At 39.1% G+C, this 26,995-nt stretch overlaps 1 protein-coding gene across 2 annotated transcripts in view; it reads right to left on the bottom strand.

Moving 5' to 3' along the window:
• The window catches only part of LOC132692318 (uncharacterized), a 62,009-nt gene that overhangs the window by 3,102 nt on the left and 31,912 nt on the right, over positions 1 to 26,995 (bottom strand). Inside the window, exon 4 of one of the 2 annotated variants that reach the window (XM_078445919.2) lies at positions 9,326 to 11,043. The exons of the other annotated variant lie outside the window; for it this stretch is intronic. Within the exon in view, the coding sequence (XP_078302045.2) occupies positions 10,995 to 11,043 (49 nt within the window). The 3' untranslated portion in view covers positions 9,326 to 10,994. Of the gene's footprint in view, positions 1 to 9,325; positions 11,044 to 26,995 lie in introns of those variants that run through there. 2 annotated transcript variants of the gene reach the window in all.

Here is a 26,995-nt window from a genome sequence, read left to right as displayed (position 1 = left end):
TATTTATTTATTTATTTATTTATTTTTAACCATACACCACATTTATTTTTCCAAAGAACTTCCAAACTCCCTCCTTGCTACAAAATAACAAACAAAAACATTAATAATATAGAGGTAGGAGTAATTTTTGAGGTTAAATTGTCATCTTAGTAGGCATCAAACCCTAGCTGAATTGCCTTGTGTGTAATAAAAGATATTCTTATGCCCTGAAATAGATCATGAGATACTTGGGTGATAAACAGCCTTTTAATTTCAATGACACCTAGAGCCTCCCAGGATCTACTCTCCATTCTCTGCCTTCTCTTATTTCCATGTTTCGGTTTTGTACTGAAAAGCAGCCACTTCTACATCCTTGATCAGACACTAACAGCAGACCAGACATGGTAACTATAGTTCTCTCCCTCCCGACAACTCTAATCTTTATATCCAACTCTCTGCTTCACAGCCTTGGAGAATGTGGTGTTTAGGTGTGATGCTCTCACATGTCTCCCCCTGAGCCAATCAAGGCTGCCAGGAGATCGAATCAGTCAGTCACTTGGCAGATTTGTTGGCCACATGGGGGTGGAACCTCACCCAAGCAGTTGGTCTGAGAGTGAGGAGTAGGCAGATTCCAAAATGAAAGCTGGGCACGTTGCTGGAAGAAGTGGGGAACGGACGCTAAGGAGATAAGCAACAAGTATTTTCCGTATTGTGTATCAATCATGTAAAATAGATATTATTATTCTCATTTGTGGGTAAGGAATCAGGCTCAATGTTTTGGTAACTTTGGCATGTGAGTGACAGGATATTAACATTGGTCAATTTGGCTAGAAAGCCTATTTAATTTCCACTATAACACACTCTTCAAGGTCTCTGATCTCGCCTCTTGTGCCCCCCTCAGGTTGATGGCACATCCTCACAACCATTCCACCTAGACAACTCCCGATTCATCTCATATTCCCTCCCCACTGCAAAATCCTTCCCGAACCAATTAGTTGCTGAAGGATGGATGTGGGCTCAGATCAGCAACATTTCATTTTCTACCCATTTTCTACCTCCACCACTCCTACCCTTCCTCAGCTCTTTTGCAATGATCTCTCACATGTCTGTATCTCTAATATCTGGCATCTCTAATTGATCTTATATATTCTCCTAAGAGTTATATGCAGAAAACACAGGTCTGATCATATTACTTAGCTTTTTAAATAGGCCTATTGCTACAGAAAAATAAGTACAAAATCCTTTGTGTATAATTTATGGCCCTGTGTAATCTGCTTGTGACTGACCTTTCCAGCTGCATCTCACCAACAGTTACAGGCATCACACCCTCATATACCCACCCATACACAGGGACTATTTTCACAATGAACAGCCTGCCTTTTCCAATTGCCTACTTTCTTTTTTCCAATTCCATGCCTTTGTTCATAATATATCTTCTGTCTAGAATTTCCTTTTCCCCCCTTATGGGGAAAATTTTTGAAAATATGTGCATCTGATAGGCCTTTTCTATGGAGTCTTTCTTGGACTCCATAATATCAGTTACTCCTCTTTCTAGGCTCCTACAACAAATGATGCCCTTAGTATACACACACTCCCCAACTTGAAATTAATTTCGCTCCATATGGTTATATTATTCCATCTTTGCCCAACCAACTCTGTGAAAGACCTTAACATCTTTGTAGCCTCACCAAAGCCTAGCAAAGTGTCTGTTATATAATATATGTGAAATATAGTGCCTGGCACTTAAAAGGCACTCAGTGACTATCAGCTGAATTAAGTAAAATCCGTGGTTAATAGATTTCATCTTTACTGAGTACACAAAACATAATAATTGTCACTCACATTAGTATTTACATTTTGCAAAATCCTTCCAGCTGTTTTACCTCATGTGTCCTCAGAAGCACAGAGTGGGTAGGCATGGGAAGGAACACTGTTCCTATGTCACAGATGAAGAATTTAGGCTCAGAGATGTGAAAGTGATTTGTTTCAAATTACAGATAAGTGAGTGGAATAGCCCAAGATTTTTCTTTCCACCATATCATTGTGTCTAATGAGCTTCCCTTTCTGAGAGAACACCCAGGTGAAAAAACAGAAAAACAATATAAATTGACTGTCATCATATGTTTAAAATCAATCTTTGAAGATAATTTATACCTAACCTTTCCTACCAATAACCTATTTTTCTTTTTTCCTAACAGCGATTTCTGGAAGACAGGAGAATTGAGAGAAGCAAAAGAAAATAGCATTCCCTAACTACCTACCACATGCCAGTTTCCCTCACAGTAGATATACCCATGTAAGTTTTGCAACCGCCCCATAAGGTCCATATATGTCCTTGCATACAGATAATAACCCAAGCCTCAGGAAATTTTAGTGATTTGCCCAAGATAAATAGTAAGAAAAATGGGAGACCCCAGATTCAAATCATACTTCCTTTCTCCACTGCCTTTCTACCAAACAGCACTTACTCAAAGTGAGGTGAGAAGGATGTTACAAAGAGAATGAGAGAATGAACCTTCAAAAGGTCCTTACAAGCAAACGGGACTGAGGAAAGACAATAAACCAGTCAGGAGGGGTGAAAACAGCCCTGACGTCAATCCCTGAGGATCAGAAAGAAGGACACCTGAGAAGGGTCACTGCAATTCCATTGCTTTCCTCTGCCATCCTCTTCCTAGGCTCACTTCTGCTTTAACCTTGATGCTTCTGAGTCCAGTGTCCATCCTCTGTGCTGCTTAGCTAGGACAGCCCTTAGACTGGACAAATGGAAAATCTAACCCATTCTATACATTAGCTCCGTTTGTGATTACACTCCAGCTGCCACCCCAGTTACTGACAGGTAGCTCCCTGGCAGATGTCAAGTGGACAAGACAATTAGGACAGCTGGTACAAGTCAGTGGGAGAAAAAACTGACTTACCTATCAGAATGGCTCACATGAACAAGACAAGAAATAACAGGTGTTGGTGAAGAGGTGGAGAAAGGGAAACCCTCTTACACTCTTGGTGGGAATGCAAACTGGTGCAGCCACCGTGCACAACACTATGGAGTTTCCTCAAAAAGTTAAAAATAGAACTACCTTATAACCCAGCAATTTCCCTGCTAGGTATTTCCCCAAAGAATACAAAAATACTAATTCAAAGGGACACATGCACCCCTATGTTCACAGCATTATCTACAGTAGCCAAAGTATGGAAACAGCCCAAGTGTCCATTGCCTGATGAAATGAATAAGGAAGATGTGTATATATATGCAAGGGAATATTTCTCAGCCATAAAAAAGAATGAAATCTTGCCATTTGCAATGACATGGATGGAGCTAGAGAGTATTACGCTAAGTGAAATAAGAGAAAGACAAATACCATATGATTTCACTTATGTATGGAATTTAAGAAACAAAATAAAGGGGAAATGAGAGAGAAAGAGAGAGGCAAACCAAGAAATAGGCTCTTAACTATAGACAACAAATTGATGGTTACCAAAGGGGAGGTGGGCATGAGGAATGGGTGAAATAGGTGATGAGGGTTAAAGATGTCCACTTGTGATGAGCACTGGGTGTTGTATAGAATTGTTGAATCATTATATTATACACGTGAAAATAGTATTACACTATATGTTAACTAACTGGAATTTAAATAAAAACTTAAAAAAAAAAACCCAAAATAAAAAAACGACCTCCACAAACCCTGATGTTTCAACCTTACACAGTTTTTTTTTTTTAAGTTTATTTATTTATTTTGAGAGAGAGAGCTTGTGCATGAGTGGAGGGGGGCAAAGAGAGAGAATTCCAAGCAGACTCTGTACTGCCAGCATGGAGCCTGATGCAGGGCTTGAACTCACGAACTGAACCATGAGATCATTACCTGGGCTGAAGTCAAGAGTCAGAGGCTTAACTGACTGAGCCACCTAGGCAACCCTGTCTGCTTATAGATAAGAAATGGTAGTTTTGACTTCTAACTCTAGATGGCAGTATTAGTCAACTTGATCTCTTTATTTTTTCTTAAAACAAAATTTTTTTAACATTTATTCATTTTTGAAAGACAGAGAGAGCGCGAATGGGAGAGGGGCAGAGAGAGAGGGAGACACAGAATCTGAAGCAGGCTCCAGTCTCCAAGCTGTCAGCACAGCGCCCAACGCGGGGCTCAAACTCATAGACTGTTGAGATCATGACCTGAGCTGAAGTCGGCCACTTAACCCTCTGAGCCACCCAGGCGCCCCTCTTTATTTTTTCTTTAATGGTAGCAACCATTTTTCATGGCTGGCTGACTTATGGTTGACATCTCTTCTCTATAGGTAGTCTTACAATTATTCACAAGGATTTTAATGATTTTCTTTCCCATGCTCATTGGAAGATATTAGTATTTAAATTACTTAGAAAAAAAACAAAATGCTGTACTCACATGTTATATTATTATTGTAATTGTCATAACACATTGCATTGTAATGTTAACAATCTCAGAACACCAGAATATAGTCCTGAACTGGGAAGAAAGAGGAAAAGTGCCTCTGAATCCTAGAAATGGTTACCACTCAAGCCAGGGGCTTCAAAACATGTTAGCCAATAATAAATTGAGGGCTGCCTGAAATTTGTATATGAAACACTGTTTCACTTAATTTGTTAACCTGTGTGAACTAGTGCAGCTTTACCTGTAAATTAGGATTATTTTCATCTGAATATAAAAAAGCTGTCAAATAATAATAGTTTAAATACAGAGTAATGGTTTAAATACAAGTTTATTTCTCTCACACATAAAAAGCGCTGAGGTAAGGGGTGCTTGGGTGGCTCAGTCAGTTGAGCAACTGACTCTTGATTTTGGCTCAGGTCATGATCCTAGTGTTGTGGGATCAAGCCCTGCCTTGGGCTCCCCAATGGGCATGGAGCCTGCTTGGGATTAGCTCTCTCTTCCTCTGGCTCTCCTCCCTGCCCCATAGGTATGCAGTCAGGGGCTCATCTGACAGCTCCATTATTTTCCAGAAACTCACGCACCTTCTATCTGCTTCATTAGAGAACCGAATTTACACTTCACGTTCCAAGATGACTGCCGGGGTTGTAGCTGTCACAGCTGTATTCTAAGCAGCTTAAAAGGAGGAATGAGGTTGCTTCCCCAAGTCCCATACCACATTTCTGCATGCATCTGATTTACCAAAACTTCACCTGGCTGTAGTAGTAGCATGAGATGCTGTAAAATGTAATTTTTAGCAGCACCTTACAACCCCAAAGGGGTTGTTAACTTCCTGTCACCAAGGAAGAAGGAGACGATATTAGGTAGCAACATGTCTTCTCCATAACCTCCAACATACTGGAACACACTTGTTTGCTCATTACCTGTGGCTGCTTTTCTGCTCCAATGGCAGAGTGTCACAGCAACTATATTGCCTGAAAAGCCTAAAATATTTCCTATCTGGCCTTTACAGAAGCTGTTTACAGACGCTTGGTTTAGACTGACGCTGGAGAAACAGGGAGAAGAGACAGCATAGAAGCAGGGACTAGGGTGAGGTGAGTGAGGCACACACTATTTAAGAGAAAGAATGCCAAAAATCTAATCAAATAACATTTAATGCAGTATTTCTAAAAATCAACACTAACGCCAAAAAGCCATGATGAACAAAATACCAAAATTTAAAAGAAGCAAGGGTCAATACCAGTGTTTTACTGTGCCATTTCAGAGACTGAAACATAAGGAAAATCAGTAACTATGGAGATTTTTGGCGCTGCCTTTAACTTTTGCATGGAAGGCAAGTGTCTCACTCACTGCCCCCTGGTGGTGGCCCGGTGTTACAGAGGTAATCTGGAGGCAGTGAGGATGGATGATGAGGGACAAAACAAGGTGGCAGAAGATATGGAGACTTAGGAGTGGATTTCAGATCTTAGATCTGAGGTCTCCATTTTTACGGGGAAATTTTCACTCATTTCACCCAAATTAAAAGCCAAAGAGCATATAGGCTGTGCAATTCAGCCACAAGTCCCTCAGCTCTACAACCTCATTCCTAAGTACTCTCCTCCTGGTTTCCTTCCCATTAACCAGCTGGATTCCTTACAGTGCCTTCGCAAAGCCAGGAATGCTTCACCTCAGAACACTTGCTCTCTCGGTTTCTCCTCCCTGGAGTCCTCATCCCCCACATGCACAGGGCTCATGTCTCACCTCCCAGAGGCCTCTCCTGACCACGATTTTTAAGATTAGACCTAGTTCTCCATCCCACTCCCTCCCTGTTTTATTTTTTCCATTGTATCTATCAACCTCTAGTCTAGAATGTACTGATTTACTGAGTTTATGGTTTGTCTTTTATTGCCCAATTGCATGTTCTGTGAAGGCAGGATTTCTATCTGCTTTGCCACCATGGAATGCCCAGCATCCTCATCTCTAGTTTTCATCTAGAGAACCAGCCCCCCATCAATACTTGAGGACTAACAGCAGATCCAATAGAATGCATGGTGACAAAGGGAAAAGGAGGAATTATTCTCTTTTAAGGTCTCGGGCATTAGTTCTAACAGTGAACAAATACGCTTCCTACTTCAGCAAAAATGACAGTCTGAAGTGTGAAAATTCTCACATTGCCCCCTGTGACCTGTTGACTGGTCTTCCTATACGCTCATTTTTCCTGCCTCTTGGAATTCCTAACTCCCTGTAAAATCCTAAATTAATTGCTTCCCCTTTTCAAGGGCAGCTTTAATCACAACAGCCAATTCTAGGAACACTTCTACAGAAAAGGGAAATCAGTTATTTCTCTGTGTTTATCTATAAAGATAGGGTAGGGTTTTTTATTGTTGTTTTTTGTTTTTTTGTTTTCTGTTGGCACTTTCCTTGACTCCATTATCACGCACACTTTTCTGTTTAGGGCTGAGGTGATCTATCTGTAATCTGTTACCCTCTTGCTGTTTCTGCCAAGAATTAGTCATAAGTCATTTGGCTTCCTCACTTATACTTTTCAATTGCTGCTTCTCACAGTGAGTCCTTGCTTATTTTAGCAGGTGTATAAAGTAACAGCTGGTTGCCTGGCCATGCCTAGACAGCTAAAAGGCACTGTGGGTAGGACAGTCACAAAGAAGGAAGGAATAAGCTGAACTTGACAGTTAAAGAAACAGAGGTCCTATATCCTAACTGCAACCTGTCCAGAGAATGTATCTTCCCATCACCCCAGATATTATACCTATGCTGGTAATTACTGAAATCTGAATATCAAAATAGTTTTTATATGGAGGGAATAATCACTATATGTACAATTCAAATATGGCTTTAAATCCTCCCCCAAATTCCTTAGCGATTGATTTTTCTATCTCATACCATAAAATAAATGTATTTTAAAATAATTACCCTGTCCACCTAATAACAATAAGAGAAGTATATCAATTGCTTAGGTCAGGGGTCAGTAAGCTTTTGTATACCGAAGGGCCAGATATAGAGCCAGATAACATAAATATTTTGGGATTTGCAGTCCATATATTCTTTTTTTGAATTTTTATGTATTTATTTTGAGAGAGAGCGTGCACGCAAAGCAAGAACAGAGAGAGATGGAGAGAGAACATCTCAAGCAGGCCTTGTGCTGATAGTGCAGAGCCTGACGCAGGGCTCAGTCCCACGAACCATGAGATTACTGCCTGAGCCGAGATCAAGAGTTGGACGCTTAACCATGCAGTCCATATGTTCTTGTCACGATTATTCAACTCTGACATGGTATCACGAAAGTAGCACAAGCAATGTATAAATAAATGAGTATGACTGAGGTCCAGTAAAACCTTGTTTATACATTTAAACTGGAATTTCAGATAATTTTTGTGTGTCACAAAATATTATTCTTTATTTTTTTCAGCTATTAAAAAATATATAATCCATTCTGAGTTCACAGGCCATGCAAAAATGGAGGGGAAGGGGCAGACCAGATTTGACTCATGGGTCATAGTTTGTTTGCCAGTCCCTGGCCTAGGTTTAGCAGTCACACAAGTAACCTCAGGGCATCTATTCCATAGAAGTAAGGGCATATTTGTAAGTAAGGATATTTATATATGGATTTTTTTAAAAACTTTCTTGGATTGGCAGGAGAAAGAAAGAAAACTAAATGAAATTTCCTTTAATAGGAGAGTGATTGAATAAACTGTAGCATAGCCAATGGAATATTAGGGAGTCATCAAAAAGAGTGAGTTAGATCTATACTAGTAGTCTTGGAAGAATTTTCATGATTTATTTATTTATATGTATTTTGAACGACAGAGAGAGAGAGAGAGAGCCAGCATGAGCTGGGGAGGGGCAGAGAGAGAGGGAGAGAGAGAATCCCAAGCAGGTTCCACGCAGTCAGCACAGAGCCTGATGAGGGGCTCAGACTCAAGGAACCATGAGATCATGGCCTGAACCAAAATCAAGAGTCAGACAATTAACTGACTAAGCCACCCAGGCACCCCTCATGATTTACTTTTAAGCTAAGAGAGCACATTGGAAATAAGTGATTTCTCTTTTCCTTCTTTTAGTATAATAAACAATCTCATTTTCATAAAATAAATAATGAACATCCCATCTATTTCTATGAATAGGATTTGTGAGAGTGCAGGAGTGCCTGGGTAGCACGGTTGGTTAAGTGTCTGGCTCTTGAACTTGGATCAGGTCATGATCTCACAGTTTGTGAGTTTGATCCCTACAAAGGATTGGGGGGGTGGTGTGTGTGCCTGGGTGGCTCAGTCAGTTAAGTGTCCGACTTAGCCTCAGGTCATGATCTTCAGGGTTCATGGGTTTGAGCCCCATGGCAGGCTCTGTGCTGACAGTTCAGAGCCTGGAGCCTGCTTGGGATTTTGTGTCTCCCTCTCTGTCCCTCCCCCACTGGTGTTTTTTTTTCTCTCTCTCTCTCTAAAAAATAAATAAACGTTTAAAAAAAATTTAAAAAAAGGATTTGTGAGAGTAGGAGTTAGGGAGTAAAGAAAAGAGGGAAAGACATAAGATCCCACTTATGTAAAATTATACATGGTGCACATAAAAAAGATACAAAATTGTGATCAGCAAAATGTTAATGGTGGTTATTACAGGATGGTAGAATTTCAGATGGTGTTTTCTTTTCCCTTATGATTTCATGTGTTCTTTGATTGTTTATAATAAGAATAAATTACTTATGTATTCTAGAGGAAAGATAATGCTATCTTTACTTCAAAGAAAAGATTTAACTATAATGTTTATCAAACTGCCATCTCTTTTTTTTTTGAGTTTATTTTTTTTAAGTAATCTCTATACCCAACATGGTGCTCAAATTTACAATCCTGAGATCAAGAGTCATGCTCTACTGACTGAGCCAGTCAGATGTTACCAAACTGCCATTTCTAAATATTATTAAAAGGTTGGAAACTAACAAAAAATCCAATAGTAGGGACGACACTGCTAAGTCTTTTGGTACAGCTTATACAACAGAATTGGCCTTTAAAAAGATGTTGTCAGTGGTAGAGATTGCTGGCTTTACAAGTGGATAGATCTGGGTGTAAATCCAGACTCACAAATACCAGTTAAGCATCTTAAGGAAGTCTTTTCAGACCCTGGTGAAATTTCCTCATCTGTAAAATTGGAATAGTAATGTAATTTTGTTATTTTAGCAATTAACATATAGTACAGACTCATTTTTTTAAAATTTTTTTAGTACAGGCTCTTTAAATGTCATCTAGTGAGTGTAGTAGTTATTTTGGGGGGTTTATGTGGAATTTAAAAATTGTATGCAATGAATATGTCTTAAAATTTTTAACATTTATTTATTTTTTTGAGAGACAGAGAGAGACAGAGCGTGGGGTGGGCGTGGGGGTGGTGCAGAGAGAGAAGGAGACACAAAATCCGAAGCAGGCTCCAGGCTCCCAGCTGTCAACACAGAGCCCCATGCAGGGCTTGAACCCACAAGTTGTGAGATCATAACCTGAGCCAAAGTCGGACACTTAACCAACTGAGGCACCTAGGCACTCCAAATGGGGCTTGTTTTTTTTTTTTTTTTTAATAAAAGAGAAAAGGACTACTTTTGATTACAATGACAGAGTTTACTTCAGAATGAAATGGTTTCTAAAAATCAGTCAGTTTGGAATTGAAGGCAAGGTACCTGTTATAGTACAATGTAGGTTGGGCTTGGGAGAGAAAGGCTTGCTGGGTGTAAGAGTGACAGGTAACAATTACAGGAAGAGTAACAAGTGAAACTCGCCTGCCTGTGTGGAGCATCATAGAAAGAAATATTGAACAGGCCTGACTATGAAAGGAGAGAAGACAGAAGAGATGCCAGGCTGCATGGTCATCAGAGAAAAATAAGTCCATTCTCCATTAAGGTGAAGGCAAGACACCCTGTAACTTGGTTGACAAATAGTTACAATGGATAAATGGATGGTTTTCAGGGTCGTGCATTTAGGATCAGGTTGTCTGGACCACAAAGAATGAACTAAGAAGGAAATCCTTCACTCTGTATTTGAAGAGAACCCTGAATTATGGAGAAATTGTGTGGGAAAATATTCATAACCCAATTAAAGGGTATATGAAGGTGTAACTGCTGTAATCCATTTAGTCACTCAATAAATATTTATTGAGCACCTACATTGTGTGAGCACTCATGATATACCAATCACAGATCAAGATGTGCTTTGTTGTGAATCTGAGTAACTTTGCTGTCTGATCCCAAGATGAATGATGTCCATGTTCACAACATGTTTGGAGGTTTATGAGGACAATGGGACAATGTGAGTAGTCTTTGTAGCTTACCCAACTGGATGAGGAACTAATGAGTTAGGATTACTAGCTGTGCCTAAGGCAATGTGGTTCAACACATAAAGGGCTGTGGCATCAGACTACCAGGATTCAAATTCTGGTTCCACTGGCCCTATAATACTAGGTAAGTTTCTTCATCTGTTTGAACCTCCATGTTCTCAACTGTAAAATGAAGATAATAGCATTTACCTGAGAGGATTTTTTTCCCTCTAATTAAGAATTAGTGAAATAAAATATATGGGTGACCCTTGAACAATGCAGGGGTTAGGGGCACTTGAAAGAAGACTTCAGCTGCTCCATTTGAACTCAGACTTGCTAGTTGGGTTCTTCTTTCCAGCTTGTCTCTTGGCCCAGGCGGAAGACCCTGAGGGCAAAGCATCCCCTGATGAGAACCAAAATAACTCCCTCGAGCAATAAAAATTGCCCTGAGCCAGCAAGCCCCCACCTGTGATTGACTCCAAGACGATGATTGATTTGGCCTTCACTGCCCACCTGCACAAACCCACCCACCTTTGCCCCACATTTTCCTTATATAAACCTGGAAGTATTTTCGGCACTTTGGAGACAGTCTTTGAGATGCTGGTCTGCTGTCTTCCCAGTGTTGGCCTCACTGAAGTAAATTCCTTTCTTGTTTCACCACCCAGTTCTCTCTGCCTTTGAATTTTGTCCCCAGTGAGTGGCTGAACCTGGTCTGTTTGGGCCCCCCACAGCCAGGTACGCTTGCACGCCTGCGCACAAACCATACACTGATCCCCGTCATAGTCGGAGATCCACGTAAAACTTTTGACTCTCCTAAAACTTAACTCCTAATAGCCAACGGTTGACTGGAAGCCTTACCGATGACGTAGTTGATTAACACATATTTGTATGTTACATGTATTATATATCGTAGTCTTAAAATAGCATAAGCTAGAGAAAAGAAAATATTAAGAAAATCATAAGGAAGATACATTTACAGTACTGTACTGTATTCATATATATGTATATATGTATATATATATATATATATATATATATATATATAAACAATATATAAGTGGACCTGCACAGTTCAAACCTGTGATGTTCAAGGGTCAGCTGTATAGGGAATGCCTGGTGTGATGCCTGCAATAGCAAACAACAGCACCCAGTAGATATGAGCTATTATTATTATTTCACCCTTGTGTAGCACTAGAAAGAAGCAAGTTAACATACACCAAACCAGAACCGGGCCTGAGAAGAAGAAAATCAAAGATGCCAGGAAACAATTCGTCTGACATGTCCTGGTTAAGAGTGAACTTTAATAGCTAAACTCTCCTGTGAAAATTCTTTAAGGGGATGTTACTGTTTTGTACTTTTAGGCTTGGCCTCATTAAGAGGCGTGGTTTTGGAACCATATGTCTAGTAGAGAGTAGTCCTCTTAGGGATGACCTATGCACAGAGAAAAGGATAACTGTCATTGTCCTGGAGAAAATAGGGAGTCCATGGTCAAGTAGAGCTTCCCCGAGAAACACCCATTCTAACTCATTGACACAAGTGCTGCTGTCTATTCGAGGGGAAAGGAAGCTGCAGACCATGTTAAAGCCCCATGGCCTTGGAGCTCTTGTCAGTGTACAATGAAATTCATTTTCATTCATTCAACTTATGTTTATCGAATGCCTGTCCAGTGTCAGGTAAGATGCTAGAGGCCTGAGGATACAGCATTAAGAGGGAAAAACCGATCCTACCAGCCCCACCCTGCCTTCATGGACTTCAGGAGAGAGAGAGGGGGAGAAGGAGGCATTAGTCATATGATCACTGAAATAAATGTAAAAATATAGTAAGTGCTATTAAGGAAAGGTATATGTTGCTGTGATACCATGTAATAGAAAGACTTATCAGGTTAATGAGATCATAAAGCTTCCTAGAGGAAATGATGCCAGGTGACAATGGGAAAGATCAGTGCTCCAAACAGTGAACACATTGTGCAAAGGTACTGTGGTAGAAGGAAGTATGACACCTTTGAGGAAAGACCATCAGTGAGATGGAAGAAGCTAAGACATGCTATTCAGAACTAACATTTGTTGAGTACCTATTAAGTTCTAAGCACTTTACACTGATTCTCACAACAATCCTAGGAGGTAGATACTATCTTTATTCCTATTTTGTACAGATGAAGAAACTGGAACACACAGAAATTAAGTAATTATTATTCAAGGTTATTCAGTTAGTAGATGGTAGAGTGGAAATAAGATTGGTTTGAAGAAGTAGGACAGGACCAAAACATGCAGAAATTCATAAGCCATGTTAAAATTGTTGATTTTTATACTAAAGGAAAAAGGAATTTACTGAAGTGTTATTGAAGAAGGAAAGCACTGTGTGTGTGTGTGTGTGTGTGTGTGTGTGTGTGTGTATTAACAAACATATTTGCATTTCAAAACAGTCATTTGAGGTGTAGCATGAGAACTAGTTGAAAGGACTGGAAGAGTAGACAGACAAACCAGTTAGGAGGTGACCGCTGTTCTCTGGACAAGAGCAAGAGGTGATGGCCCCAGGACTGGGGAGTTGGCCCCGGAGAAGGACAGAGTGGATGTGTTTGAGGTATATTTTGGAGAAAAAGTGGATGAGGAGTTAGGAGGGGACGTGTCCAGGGTGAACCCCTAGGTATCTGGCTGGTGTAACTGAATGGAGGATGGTGTCGTTTTAAGATGCAGAGAGCACAGGAGGGGGAGCAAACCTGGGCATAGGAAAGAAGATCACAAATTCCAGGTATTTTGAGATACTCCACTTGGCAAAGTCAAGAAGATAGTTGTATGTGTGGGTCTGGAGCTCAGATAGGTCTGTGCTAGAGACTGAATTAGGGACTCATCTGTGATAGTGGTAACTGCAGACACAGAATGGATGAGACCAGTAAGGGACTGAAGAATGAGAAGAGAGAGACGATTGCTCAATATGTGGTGAGGAAGCCCAAGCTTTTCTTGGCCTTGGTGCAGCCCTTCATGTCTTTTTTTTTTTTTTTTTTTTTTAAACTTCCTGATCCACACCCTCTCCTCTGTAAAAGCAAAATAAGTCCAACTGAAAGTCAGAAGAAGAAGCTTATCAAGAAAATGATATAATGGCTTGAGTTAACCCTTGAGCCCCTTCGCTTTTTCCATTTATTAAGTTTGAAACATTACTTCTACAAGGAAATAATTAACCTAACAATTCTGCCTTAATCCCTTCAGGACCTCCTTAATATTCAAAAAGCATTTTCTCTATGAAAAGTCAGACTAAACACGCCAGACAGTAACTTGCCAAATAATGCTCCCAAAGGCTTGGAAGAATTATTTCAGTTTCTACATGAGTTTGTCTTATAGATATGGAATAACGTGAGCACTCTGAGAGGTTGACTCTTTATTTTAAAAAAGTTTTAATTCCCAGAGCTCTTATTTCATCCATAGACTGCTAGGTATTGAGCATCCACCAAGGGAAAATACATATCTAAGCTCTTATACTGTTTATTCATGCTATTGTTATTTTTTAATAGAGAATTTTTTAAAAAGGCTTTATTTTTAAATAATCTCTACACCCAACACGGGACTTGAACTCACAACCCCGAGATCAAGAGTTACACACTCTACCAACTGAGCCAGCCAGGCACCCCCATCCTATTATTAAAATAGCTCTGGCACAGGGCTGCCTGGGTGGTTCAGTTGGTTACTTGAGGACTTCAGCTCAGGTCATGACCTCATGGTTCGTGGCTTTGAGCCCTGTGTCAGGGTCTGTGCTGACAGCTCAGAGACTGGAGCCTGCTTCAGATTCTGTGTCTCCCTCTCTCTCTGCCCCTCCCTGGCTCACGCTCTGTCTCTCTCTGAAAAATACATGAACATTCAAAAAAATTTTTTTAATTGCTCTGGCACAGATATATCTAACATGAGAGTTTTCATGAGATAAAAATCTGAACCTTAAAAGAAAGCAGTACATAACTCCTTCAGTTCATAAGCCACTGAAGATGAACTTTTTCACTGAAGTTTAATAGTGAAGTTTCTTTCTCATTCTGATGGGGATTGTGAAGTATCTGAGCAACGCAGTGTTGAATACAGAAAATACCACTATTTTCTGAACCATTTAACTATCAGAATCAAGAAAGCAAGTAGTTACAACTTCAGTTTTGTGACTGTCTGGGTTGCATTTGTTGAATGTATACAGAGTGAGTCAGACATCCAGCAGGAAACAGATGGCACAATGACATTAAAATAGGCCAAGTAGGTTGATCAAATGGACCATTTTCAAAAGTGTGGGAAGAAGTGTAGAGGAAAGCAACCAGGACAGGGTAGGTTCCTGGGGCAATGATCCCTAGGCCCAAAGGGACACAGGGAAGTATTGGTCACAAAACCCAGAAAGAGTAATTCAAAAAAGTTTTGTGGAGAGGATCACTTTGAGAGGAACTGTGATCTTCCAAGGGAAAGGTGGAACCAACTTTAAGTGACCCTGCAGGGAGGCAAACAAGGGAGTAAATATTCTCCCTTACCTCTCCTTCCTCCTTGTTGGCGCCCCTCACCTAAGCACTGACTAGTCCATTCAGGTGGGCAGGCAGCAGAGTGGAGAGGGTGGGGAGGATCTGATGGGAGAAACAGAAGAGAGTGAGCACAAACAGGAAGAGTGGCAAATGAACTCAAATCAGTAGATAGAAGGTTCTAGAGTGGGGGTAGGGTGATGGCAATGGTTTCATATAAGGACGCTGGAGAGGCTGGCTCAAAAAGTTATACATAATGGGGTGCCTGGCTGGCTCAATCTGTAGAACATGTGACTCTTGATCTCCGGGTCTTGAGTTTGTTGAGGTAGTAAGGGGCGGGCTGAGGATGAAGTGCAAGCTAGCGCATGCACGCACGCATGCACACGCGCGCGCGCGCGCACACACACACACACACACACACACACACACACACACACACCAGGTAGAATGTGTGTGATATTCCTCAGGCACTCCTGGATGCCCGAAGACGAAGGAAAGGAAAGAAAACAAATGGTTAACTGATACAAATCACAGTCATACAGGACATGGGTCTCCATCAGTTTACAAACATCTTCGCAAATTACAAGAAAAAGGCAATCCTATCAATAGCCTAATCTCCGGAAACCTGTAGATTCAGTTTCCTGGAGCCCCAACATCACCCCTCCATAGTGATATGGGTAACAAAGGCAAGAGGGAAATGGCAGGTAAAATGAAATTTCCTTATAACCTGCAGCCCAACTGACAAATACTTGAGTCAAATACACAGTATAACATTTCTTTAGGAATGCTTTATGGTCATAATGTTAATTAATCCCTTACTAGAGCGAAAACAACCTTAGCTTGACAATAGCAAGGCCTCAGGTATTTTAGGAGTCCTCTTTAGCATATCAAAGTCCTTCTGGAGGCCTCCCTTTTGCCTTTATTTCCCCCAACTCCACAGTATATAACCAGTCACTCCTCACAACCCCAGTGCTGCTCTTTCTGCCTGTCCCCATGCTTTAATAAAATCACGGTTTTGCACAAAAGACGTCTTCAAGAATTCTTTGTTTGTCTTTGTTGTTCTTTGTTGTTTATCAGCTCCAGACCCCCACCATTACCCCAAAACCTCGTCAAGTTCAAGCCCCACGTTGGTTGTGGAGCCTACTTAAAAAAAAGTTACACATTACTTTTATGACCCTATATGAAATATGGTGATAGCAATTCTAAAACCAGTGGAAGTGATCATACTAAAGATCATACTAAAGTTACTATCTTATAGAACTTTTTTGGAAATTAGGCAGAACTGAGTTACTTCCAAGGTTCCTTTCAGACTTGTGTACTATAAGCCTACATTTTTGAATAATAGAAAGTCAAGTAAAGTTAATGTCTTGGCACAGGTACTAATAGAAAGACATGTGTTTTCTTTCTTTTTAGTAGAATGGATAATTGAAAAGCCTTTAGGAAACTGAAAAACCTGTATACACAAAAATATTTATCACAGCAAAGAGCAAACGCTGGAACAAACTTTATTCCTAACAGCTGGGGGAATGGTTAAGAAAATTATAGTATGTTCAATGCAATATTATGTGGAAGCAAATAATTACAAAGAATTATGAAGCACCATGGAAAATGCATATGACATGATGTCAGGTTAAAAAAAAAAGTGGGATTTGAAATTTTATATACATTCCGGTCATAATGTTTTGAAAATATGTGAAAAAAGACTTGAATCTATTAAAAAACGAAATTCCACTGAGTAAATTTGTAGATCTACCAGGTTTATTAAATAATTCATGAGTTGGGCAGCATTTCATCGGGCAAGTAGAGGGGAGCTCCGCTGAGCTAAACAAGAGAAATGTTTTTAAAGGCAGAGAGAGGGCACACACACACACACACACACACACACACACAGAAAGCAATTTATTAGCAAGTAACGCATTGTTTAGGCAAGGTTGCCCTCTAAGGGGAGGATAAAGGATATATCAGCACATGTCTTAGTATTGACCAGGAAATTCTATGCTGACTGGTTAATAAAGGTTACATTCCTAGCGGGTTGAGACTGCAGTTAGGTTAGGTATTAAATCCTGGTTCACTGACTCGGGACTTTAACCTAAGTGATGCCATTTTGGGCCTCCAGTTTTCTTTCTAACAAATGAAATGATCAGAAATCAAAGTAGTTTCATTAAGGTAGTAAAACGATGGATGGTTATTTTCTTCTTTTAATTTTTCAAGTTTTTAGTAATGTATGATACATTCATTTATATATTTTAACGTGTTAAATAACAAAAAATCAACCTAGTAAGTTATAAAGATCTAATTGACTTTATTAGTAGATTCATGAATCAAGTAGCATCCCATCTACCAAGTAGAAGGGAGCTATAAAGGGCTACAGAAAAAAATCCATTGTTTTAGGCAAGGTCGCCCTCCTAAGGGGAAAGGAGTGGGGTTTGTCAGTAAATGTCCTAGCGCTGACCAGGAAATTCCCATGTTGACTGGCTGAAGGTTACATTTCTAGGGGGTTGAAACTGTAGTTAGGTTAGGTATTAAGTTTTGGTTTACTGACTTGGGACATTAACCTAAGTCATGCCACTGGGGACTATGTTTTCTTTTTAACACATGTCAAATAGTTAAATATATTTCATTTATTTGAATTATAATTTATATATATCATTTTAAAATGCAATAAAAGTTATACTTTTTGGAGAGCTGAAACTTTTTTATATCTTGATCTGGATGGAGGTTACCTGAGTGTATATTTAATAAAAAAATCATTGAATTGCATATTTATGATTAATGTAATATATGCTCACTTATATATGTATATATACATATATACATATGTAAGTGTGTATATACATATACACACAAACATTATACCTCAGTAAAAGAATTTTTAAAATTGTAAATCACAACACATTATCTAAAGTACACTGGAGAAATGAAGTTGAATGTAATTCTATATTTACCTCTTATATTTTATCAACACAATACAGAATGACATTCCTGATTTTTAATTCTAAAGACAGAAGGTTTTATAGCATTCCTATTTATCAAATCTTCTTTTTTAAAAAAAAGTTTATTTATTTATTTTGAGTGACAGAGAGAGAGAGAGAGAGAGAGAGAACCTGTGGGGGAGGGGCAGAGAGAGAGGGAGAGAGAATCCCAAGCAGGCTCCATGTTGTCAGCATGAAGCCCAGTGCAAGACTCGATCCCAGGAACTGTGAGATCATGACCTGAGCCAAAATCAAGAGTTGGACATTTAACCAACTAAGCCATCCAGGCGCCTCAGAACATGAGAGTTTTTGAAACATAATCCTGAGATTCAGGTGGATTAGCTATTCTGAGCTTCTTTAAAATGCTAGGTCTCAAGAATGTCACTGTGGTTAATAAAAGTTGTCTTTTCATTTAAAGTTCCAGAAGGCTTTTGGTGTTCATTTTAAATTTTGTATTCATTACTAGAGAGTGTATATCTGATGTCTCAGTTTATGGGTAGCAATCTTTTCCAAAGGCTACTTACCTGGAGATATTTCCAGGTGAATAGGTATGTCTCAAATCAAACAAAATGTAAATTTCAGGAATTGTTTTTGAGTACAGCATAACTTCTTTTCTTTTATTTTTTTTTGAAAGATTTTTAAATGATTTTTAAGAAATCTCTACACCCAACATGGGGCTCAAACTCACAATCCAGAGATCAAGAGTCTCATGCTCCACTGAAGCCAGAACAAGCCAGATGCTCCTAGCATAACTTATTTTCTATGACCTGGAATAGAGCCCATTTGGAGATGCAATGTGTCTGCATAAAATGAGAAGTAATGTATCTTTTCCACTGTACCTTTGGCCTGGTTTCCAGTGTAGGTATAAGACTTTTTTTTATCATGAGCTTATAAGGCAAATCATTTACTTTCCCATACTTCTCATTCTTCATGATTATCATACAAATGTTTGAAAATATTAATTAATGTGGGGAGCCTGGGTGGCTCAGTTGGTTAAGCGTCCAACTTTGGCTCAGGTCATGATCTTGTGGACTGTGAGTTCAAGACCTGCATAGGACTCTCTGCTGTCCTATGCAGAGCCTGCTTCAGATTCTCTGTCTCCCTCTCCCTTTGCCCCTCCCCCTCCGACCCCAAGCATGTACTCTCTCTCTCAAAAATAAATAAACATTAAAAAAAGAAAATATTAATTAATAATATTATTTGAAGACTCTAAATAGGTCAAGGCTGATTTTTTCTTCTGATTTTTTCCCCCAGCTTTATTGAGATATTATTGACATATAACCTATGTAAGTTTAAGGTGTACAATATGATGCTTTGATATATATATATATATAATATATATATTATATATATTGCAAAATATATGCAATATGCTTTGATATATATACCATATATATATATATATATATATATATATATATATATATATATTGCAAAATAAGGTCAGATAATACTTCCACACCTTTACATAATTACCTTTTGTATGATGTGTGGTCCCTGATTTCTTTTTAAACCAAAGGCATTATTTAACATGTATGAAACTGTATGATTATATAATTTTAAATATCTTTTAACCCCATGAATAGTTAAAATATAATTGGGTATCTATAATTTTAATTAAAGTCATATATTTTCTGAGAATTAGCAATGAAAAAATTCAATTGACCTATTCCCTAATGGACAGTCTGTCATTTGACATTTGAGAACAGAGTAGTTTTACCCAAAAAGAGAACTTTCGTCTTCAGGAGAAAGAAGTTCCTCTCACTGTCCCGCTACCTCCTAAAGTCATGCGCCTCAAACTTCAGCATTCACAGTTAGTACCTGGGGTTGCTTGTGAAGGGTAACAATATGCCACCCCAAAATATGTCTGTAGGAATTTGGGACAGGTCACCACAAATTATGCCACTTTGGCATGTTGATTCTTTTGGGCTGTAAGCACTTGAAAACAGCAAATGCAGGGAGATGTATGGAAAGACTTTTTCTCCACTCCCCTTATCTGTCTAAAGACAGCACCTCCAAAAGGGGTTCAGTTGTTATAAATCTACTTCCTGGAAGTTTCATCACCCAGGAAGAATTGACTCTGCTCACAGGAGAGGATAGATTAAATTTGATAGCACACCCAGACATACTTGGTCATAAAGTATCCTACTTTCCATCTTCTAAAGGCCCACTCATCTTTGCTAAAAATAATTTGCTCTCTCCTCTAAGGTCTGCATCTCCCTCTCCCTTTCCCTATTAAAATGGTATGTAAGTCTAAATTCTAAAGCTACCTCTGTGAGTTATTCCTTTTTCCCTAGAATCTCCCCAGGGTATATGTGAAATATGCATGTTAACAACCTCCTGTTTGGTCTTCTCTTGTCAATCCATCTTTTATTACAGTGATCTCAGCTAAGAACTCAGAAGGGTAGGGGGAAATTCGTTTTCCTCCCCTATACTTGTTATAATGCAGATTCCTGGGCCTAACCCCCAAAGAATCTCATTTAGTAAGCCTGGGTAGAACCTAGGAATATGCATTCTTGAAACATCCTGAGAGATCCTGATGCTGGTGGTCTATAACTACCCTTTTCCAAGCCTTTGGTTCTTACAGGAGAGCTTGCATCCTTAATTAATCAGTCACCACCTAGGATGATTAGCAAAAATTATCCAAAAACACACACAAACATGCACACATACTTGACCAAAGTTTACACTGATAAAGTCCTAAGATTGGGGTTGACTAGAATGCAGGACATATGTAGGATAATCCCATGCTTCTGAGCCCATTTCTAACCAAATGCAAAGCCATGCATTTGGGCTACAAAAAACGCTTTGTCCATCAGTGTAGCACTGGAACAGAAGGAAGATACAATTCTTCATCTGCAAATGTTTCATTATACAAGAAGCAAAAGTTTAGTGGAATTATATATACATTAAAAAAGAGTTTTAAGAGATTCCAAGATTCTTAGAGTTCATTTATTTTTTAAGTTTTTATTTATTTTGGGGAGGGAGTGCATGTATTGCGGAGGGACAGAGAGAGAGGGGGACAGAGAATCCCAAGCGACCTCTGTGCTGACAGCAGCCAGCCAGATGTGGGGCTCTAACTCACAAATCGTGAGATCATGACCTGAGCTGAATTCAGACGCTCAACTGAGTGAGCCATGCTGGTGCCCCTAATATTCTTAGAATTCTTAAAAAAGATTCTAAAACGTAATGTTCTCTGGGTGGCAGGAGACCTTTGTAAAGGCAGGTATTTGAATTCCTGACCCTCCCCCCCCCCCCCCCCCCACTGTCTACTGTTCTATAGATTCTCCACCAAATGATATTTAGGCTCTACAGGATTACCCTCAGGAATGGGAAGCTCAAGGAAGTCCTGAAGCCTGATCGTTAGAATTCTTTACTGTAGAAGAACTTCATTCAGAATTTATTGGCCTGATTATTGCCCTGGTTCCCACCCACTTCAAGTATTTGAAGACAGTTTTGTTTTCTACTCCAAATCTTCCTTTCCCGAGATAACTTCAGGCCTCTTCAATTGTTCTTTATTTTCTATATTTTCAACCCTTCACACCTGGTGGCCAGCTTTTGAATAATTGATCAATGTCCTTCTCCGCATGCGTCATAGAATGGAAGATAAGGCAAAAAGATCGATAAGCAGAAGCCTTAAATGTAGTTACTGATTTGCTGCAGCTTTCTTAGTGAAAGTATGGGGAAAGGAATAAGTTTCCCCTGATTTGTGTAATTGTCATCATTCATTATTCATCCATTCATTCAATACTTGTATGTCAAGTACCTACTCTGTGCAAAAGCACTGGGCTGGGTGTTGGAGATTACAAAAAAAAAAAAAAAAAAGACAAGAGGAACTCCACTTGGGAAAGCAGGTAAGAAACAATTACAACAGACAAAAGGGGGCTGGAATAAGGGTAAGCATAGAAACTAAAAGAGATCTTCTTAACCTAGAATATACGGAAGTGTGGGAGTCAGGGAAATTTTCCGGGAAAGATGACATCTAGAATATCCCCATCTAACTTGATAGAGCACTCATTTCATGCTCAGAACTATATAAAGGCTGCTCTGATGGGATTTAAATCACACCAATGCAAAAGGTAAATAAATAAATCACACCCATGCAAATGAAATACAGAAGTCTGACAGGCCTGAGCCATGTTGTGAAATTATATTTATTATATTTAGCATTGGCAGAGTGTTAGGGAAAGCCCAAGACTCAAAGTTGTTCATTCACGATGTCAAGTGGTGGAGGGCAATATAAAAGCTATGTGTCAGGACTCCTGCTGTAAGCAAGAGAAAGCCAATTCAATTTAGTTTAAATTAGAAAGAGGATTAATTGACCCAGTACCTGGAAGTTCAAGTTGTAAACTTCAGGCAAGGCTTGATCAAGGCACTCAAATGATGTCCTCAGCATACTGTCTTTCTCATCAATCTTTAAGTTCCATTTTCTTTTCTTTTTTTCTTTTTTTCTTTTTAAAAGTGTATTTATTTTGGGAGAGAGAGAGAGAGTGAACATGAGTGGTGGAGGGGCAAAGAGAGAGGAGAGAGAGAGAATCCCAAGCAGGCTCCATGCTGTCAGCAAGGGAGCCCCATGCAGGGCTCAATCTCACTAATTGTGAGATCATGACCTGAGTCAAAATCAAGAGAGGCTTAACCGAATGAGCCACCCAGGCATCCCTGGCTCTATTTTCTTCTTTGGTGGCTTCATTCTCAGGCAGCTAGCTCTGTGTTGACTTCAAGCTATATGATTACAGTTTAACAATCCCAGAAGAAAGAGTTTACTATAGTGCTAGGATTGACTCCCCGTCTCAGCTTCAGTTGTATGCACACCTCTGAGCAAATCATTGTGGCCAGGAGAATTCCTTATACTTTGAAGGCTGGCCTGGATAACATTCCCACTTCTGGAACTGGGGATTAGATTTAACTCTATCTAAACTACATAATGTAATGCTTGGAGGGAAGTAGTTTCTTCAGGGAAACAAAGAAAAGGATTAAGATGCTTTTTAGCTGAAGTAGGACTAGACACTGGCCATACAAAAGCAAAGACTCAAAAAACCATTGTCCAAATCCATGGAGATTAAGAGAAAACACATTCACATTTCTGGTATGCAGTCACTTGAGCTGTTCAATTCAAGGTTTACTGAGTATTGAGCACTAGGTGCTAAAAAAGATTCTAATAAAATAAGCCGGATATAGTCCTTACCCTTTAAGAGAAATTGCCTAGAACTTAGCTCTCAAGCTTTAGTATGCATAAGATCCCTGGGTGAACTTGTTTAAAATGCAGATTCTGGGCCCTCTTCCAGACTTACTAAATGAATTTTTGGTACTGGGGTCTGAGAATCACCATTGTTTTAAAGCAGGTGATTTCTAATACAGGTGTTCCCTGTATTACGTTCTGCATAGTACCGATTCAGCTGCAGGAAAGGTATGAAGAAGGCTGGATTTGTCTTTTCCTATCACATCTCACACATCAGGAGGAAATTTATTTTCTCCTCTAAAGTTTCACTTTTCCTTCTCTCCAAGTTTCCTGCCTTCCAACTACCCCTATATACACACCGCTAGGCTCTCAGTGCCCACAAGTATACTCTGATTTCCTTTGACACCGTAACTCGAATGTGTTCTGCGTTGTTCCCTATGTGGCCAAACCAGTCTTCGAGCATCTCCTTTGCATACCTACCCAAGCTTGTTCGCTTATATCAGCTTACCCGACAACCCACCAAAGAAACTGACCTGATAAATTAATGTGAAGATGATATACACTTTTTTTAAAAGATTTTTTTTTCTTTAAGTAATCTCTATATCCAGTGGGGGGCTGGAACTCACAACCCTGAGATCAAGAGTCACACGCTCCACTGATTGAGCCAACCAGGCGCCCCAGAGGATTTGCACTTTTAATAAAGATATAGAGGTATCTGTGGTCCAGAGTGGTAATCAAATCCCTGTTGCTGTAATTTCCATGCGAAGGTTGGTGGGGTAGGAGATATTTTTGAGAATGGAGTCATGTCTGACATCATCTCTCAAATTATGCCATGAAGATTTCCACTCATGCATGACATTTGGTACAGCTCAAATACTTCTGCCTGAAGAAGGCAGGATAACTAAGTAAAATAACATCCACCAAGAATCTCAAAACCCCAATGATTATAGCTTCATTTTGCTAAGATGATCTCAAATGTGTCACTATGTGCTATCTCTAACCCCTTTTTCTCTTCCCACAAGCTTTCTTGGAGAGCAATGAAACAATGGGATTAAAAAGATGAAGTAATTAAATGCAGTGAGGTATCCTGAATTGGTTCCTGGAATAGAAAAAGGATATTAATGGAAAAACTAATAAAATCCAAATGGAGTCTGTAGTTAATAGTGTTGTTCCAGTGTTAATTTCTTAGTTTTGGCAAATGTACCATGGTTATAAAAGATACTAACATTAGGGAAAACTGGGTGAAGTGTATATAGGAATCATCTGTACTATCTTTGTATCTTTCTGTAGATCTAAAATTATCCCATAATAAAACATTTATTTTTCAGAAAGGTGAAGAAAGAAGAGAATCTAAGCCATAATTAGCCTCTATTCAAAGAATGACTATAATCCAACAATATCCTTGGTATAAAATCTTCCTCCAACTCATTCACAGCAAGGTGAACTGACATTCCAGTGTTTTAGCAACATTTCATCATACATAATTATTTAAAACATAGCACAAAAAAGTAATCTGAAAAAAGTTAGAAAAGAAATCAATAACAACACTTTAGAGAAAATATATTTTTACTAACTTAGATTACAGATATGAGGGGAAAAATTAACCCCAAGAATTACTTTTGTAAAAGCTTGAGTATTTAATCAAAACATCATTTGAGGTACCTCCTCAGGAAATAGGTCTGGGAAAAGGCAGGGTGACTTATGTTTTTGACTTTATATACTTTTGTATCGCATGACTTCCTAAAAAGTAATGAGAATGTATTACCTTTACAATTTTTAAAGCATATATATTTTTTATTTAATTTTTAAAAGTGTATTTATTTATTTTTAAAGAGAGAAAGAGAGCATGGGCGTGGGAAGGGAAAAGAGAGAGGGAGAGAGAGAGTATCCCAGGCAGGCTGTCAGTGCAGAGCCCAACACAGGGGTTTGAACCCATGAAGCATGAGATCATGACCTGGGCCGAAACCAAGAGTTGGACACTTAACTGACTGAGCCATCCAGGTACCCATATATATATATATTAAAATTATTTATTTATTTATGTTTATTTATTTTGAGAAAGAGAGAGCACATGCATGTGCAGGAGCAGGGGAGGGGTAAACAGATAAAGGGGAGAAAGAGAATCCCAAGCAGGCTCCACACTATCAGCACAGAGCCCAATGCAGGTGCTCGAAACCCACATACCATGAAATCATGACCTGAACTGAAACCGAGTCAAACACCCAACTGAGTGAGCCACCTAGGCCCCCCAAGATTTTACTTTTAAGTGATCTCTACACCCAACATGGGGCTTGAACCTACCATCCTGACATCAAGAGTCACATGTTCCCCTGACTGAGCCAGCCAGGTGCTCCGACAGATACATATTTTTTAAGTAGCAATTTATATACTATGAGGAAGAAATGGCTATGTTTGAAGTGGAACACTAGAAACACTGAAATTATAAAATAAAAGAAATGCAGTAATCAAAAAGAAAGAAAAAGAAGGAAGTAATATGGAAGAGAATATGCACAAATGTTCATAAAGCTATATATGACGGTATGATACATTTTTTAACTTCTGTATTCTATATTCTCTTTAGTAAACATGCAACTTTTCTTTATTGGGAACATTAAAAATAAAAAAATACAACCTTTACCTACATGTATTTATCAAATTTTTTGTACAAATATTATGACATCTGTCCCTATGTGGGTCTTTAAACTTGAGGAAATTGCAAATTTCAGAACATGTATTATAAACTATCTTCAGAAAAAATCCTATATTAAAAATAATAGACTGTTAGAACTTGGCCACTGACTCACTGGTTTAGTTTTCTTTTCGAAGTTATTTAGAAAAAATATCTAGCTGTGTACAAAGGCTGCCTTCCAAAATACTAGAGGTAATGGCCAGGGAGATGGTATTTGAAAACTCCTGTTAAGTGTCTGCAAACAAATACCTAATAAGTATTTTCAAAAGAAAAAATTCAAACCTCTGGCTTCTCTCTTCTTTTCTCATCTCTACTTGAATATCTCTGAGATACCACAAAAATAAACAAACCTGAAATCAAATCCAACATCTTAATGCCTTCAAGTTCCTAGACTTCTCCTCCTATCCACTTTCTCCAGAATTGAAAGCAGGGTTTGATTCTCTTCAGAAAAAAAAGGTCAAATCTGGAGATTTCACTTAGCCTAGGAGGGTGCTTAGGCCAAGGGGGGTAGAGGGGTCACATTCTCAGAGCTAAGTGGAATATAAACAGCCAGGCAGGAGAAGGAAGAAGTTCTCAAGAAAAGCAGTGTGACAGCAATAGCCCTTAGAGCAGAGAGATTAGCAGCCAGAGTGAGTGTAAACTCTAGGAAGAGAGAAAGATATTTAAAGGGGATTTGTAAGAAAGTTTGCCCTGGTAATGGGCTGTATCCCCTAACCCCACCTCCAGTACAGCACTCCACCCCTATTCCCGAAGGCTCTAAAAATGCAGACACAGATTGCCTGGGTGTGAAACATGACTCCACTTACTGGCTGTATACCATTTGGCAACTCTCTATTCACTGAGTTCTTCATCTGTAAAATGGCATATGGTCACACCTACTTTATGGGGGTTGTGTGAAGAAATTGAATTAATTCTGAATTAATACTCTTCCATAACTGAAATAATGTTTAGATGGCTGCAATAGCTACCAATTTGTTCTAACTTTCCTTGGGATCTTCTAGCATTAATCTTCTTCAAAATGGT

Source organism: Panthera onca, chromosome B1 (assembly GCF_046562875.1).
Source record: "Panthera onca isolate mPanOnc1 chromosome B1, mPanOnc1 haplotype 2, whole genome shotgun sequence".
Taxonomy (NCBI): domain Eukaryota; kingdom Metazoa; phylum Chordata; class Mammalia; order Carnivora; family Felidae; genus Panthera; species Panthera onca.
The sequence above is the reverse complement of the archived record's forward strand: the minus strand, read 5'-3'. Positions and strand labels throughout refer to the sequence as shown.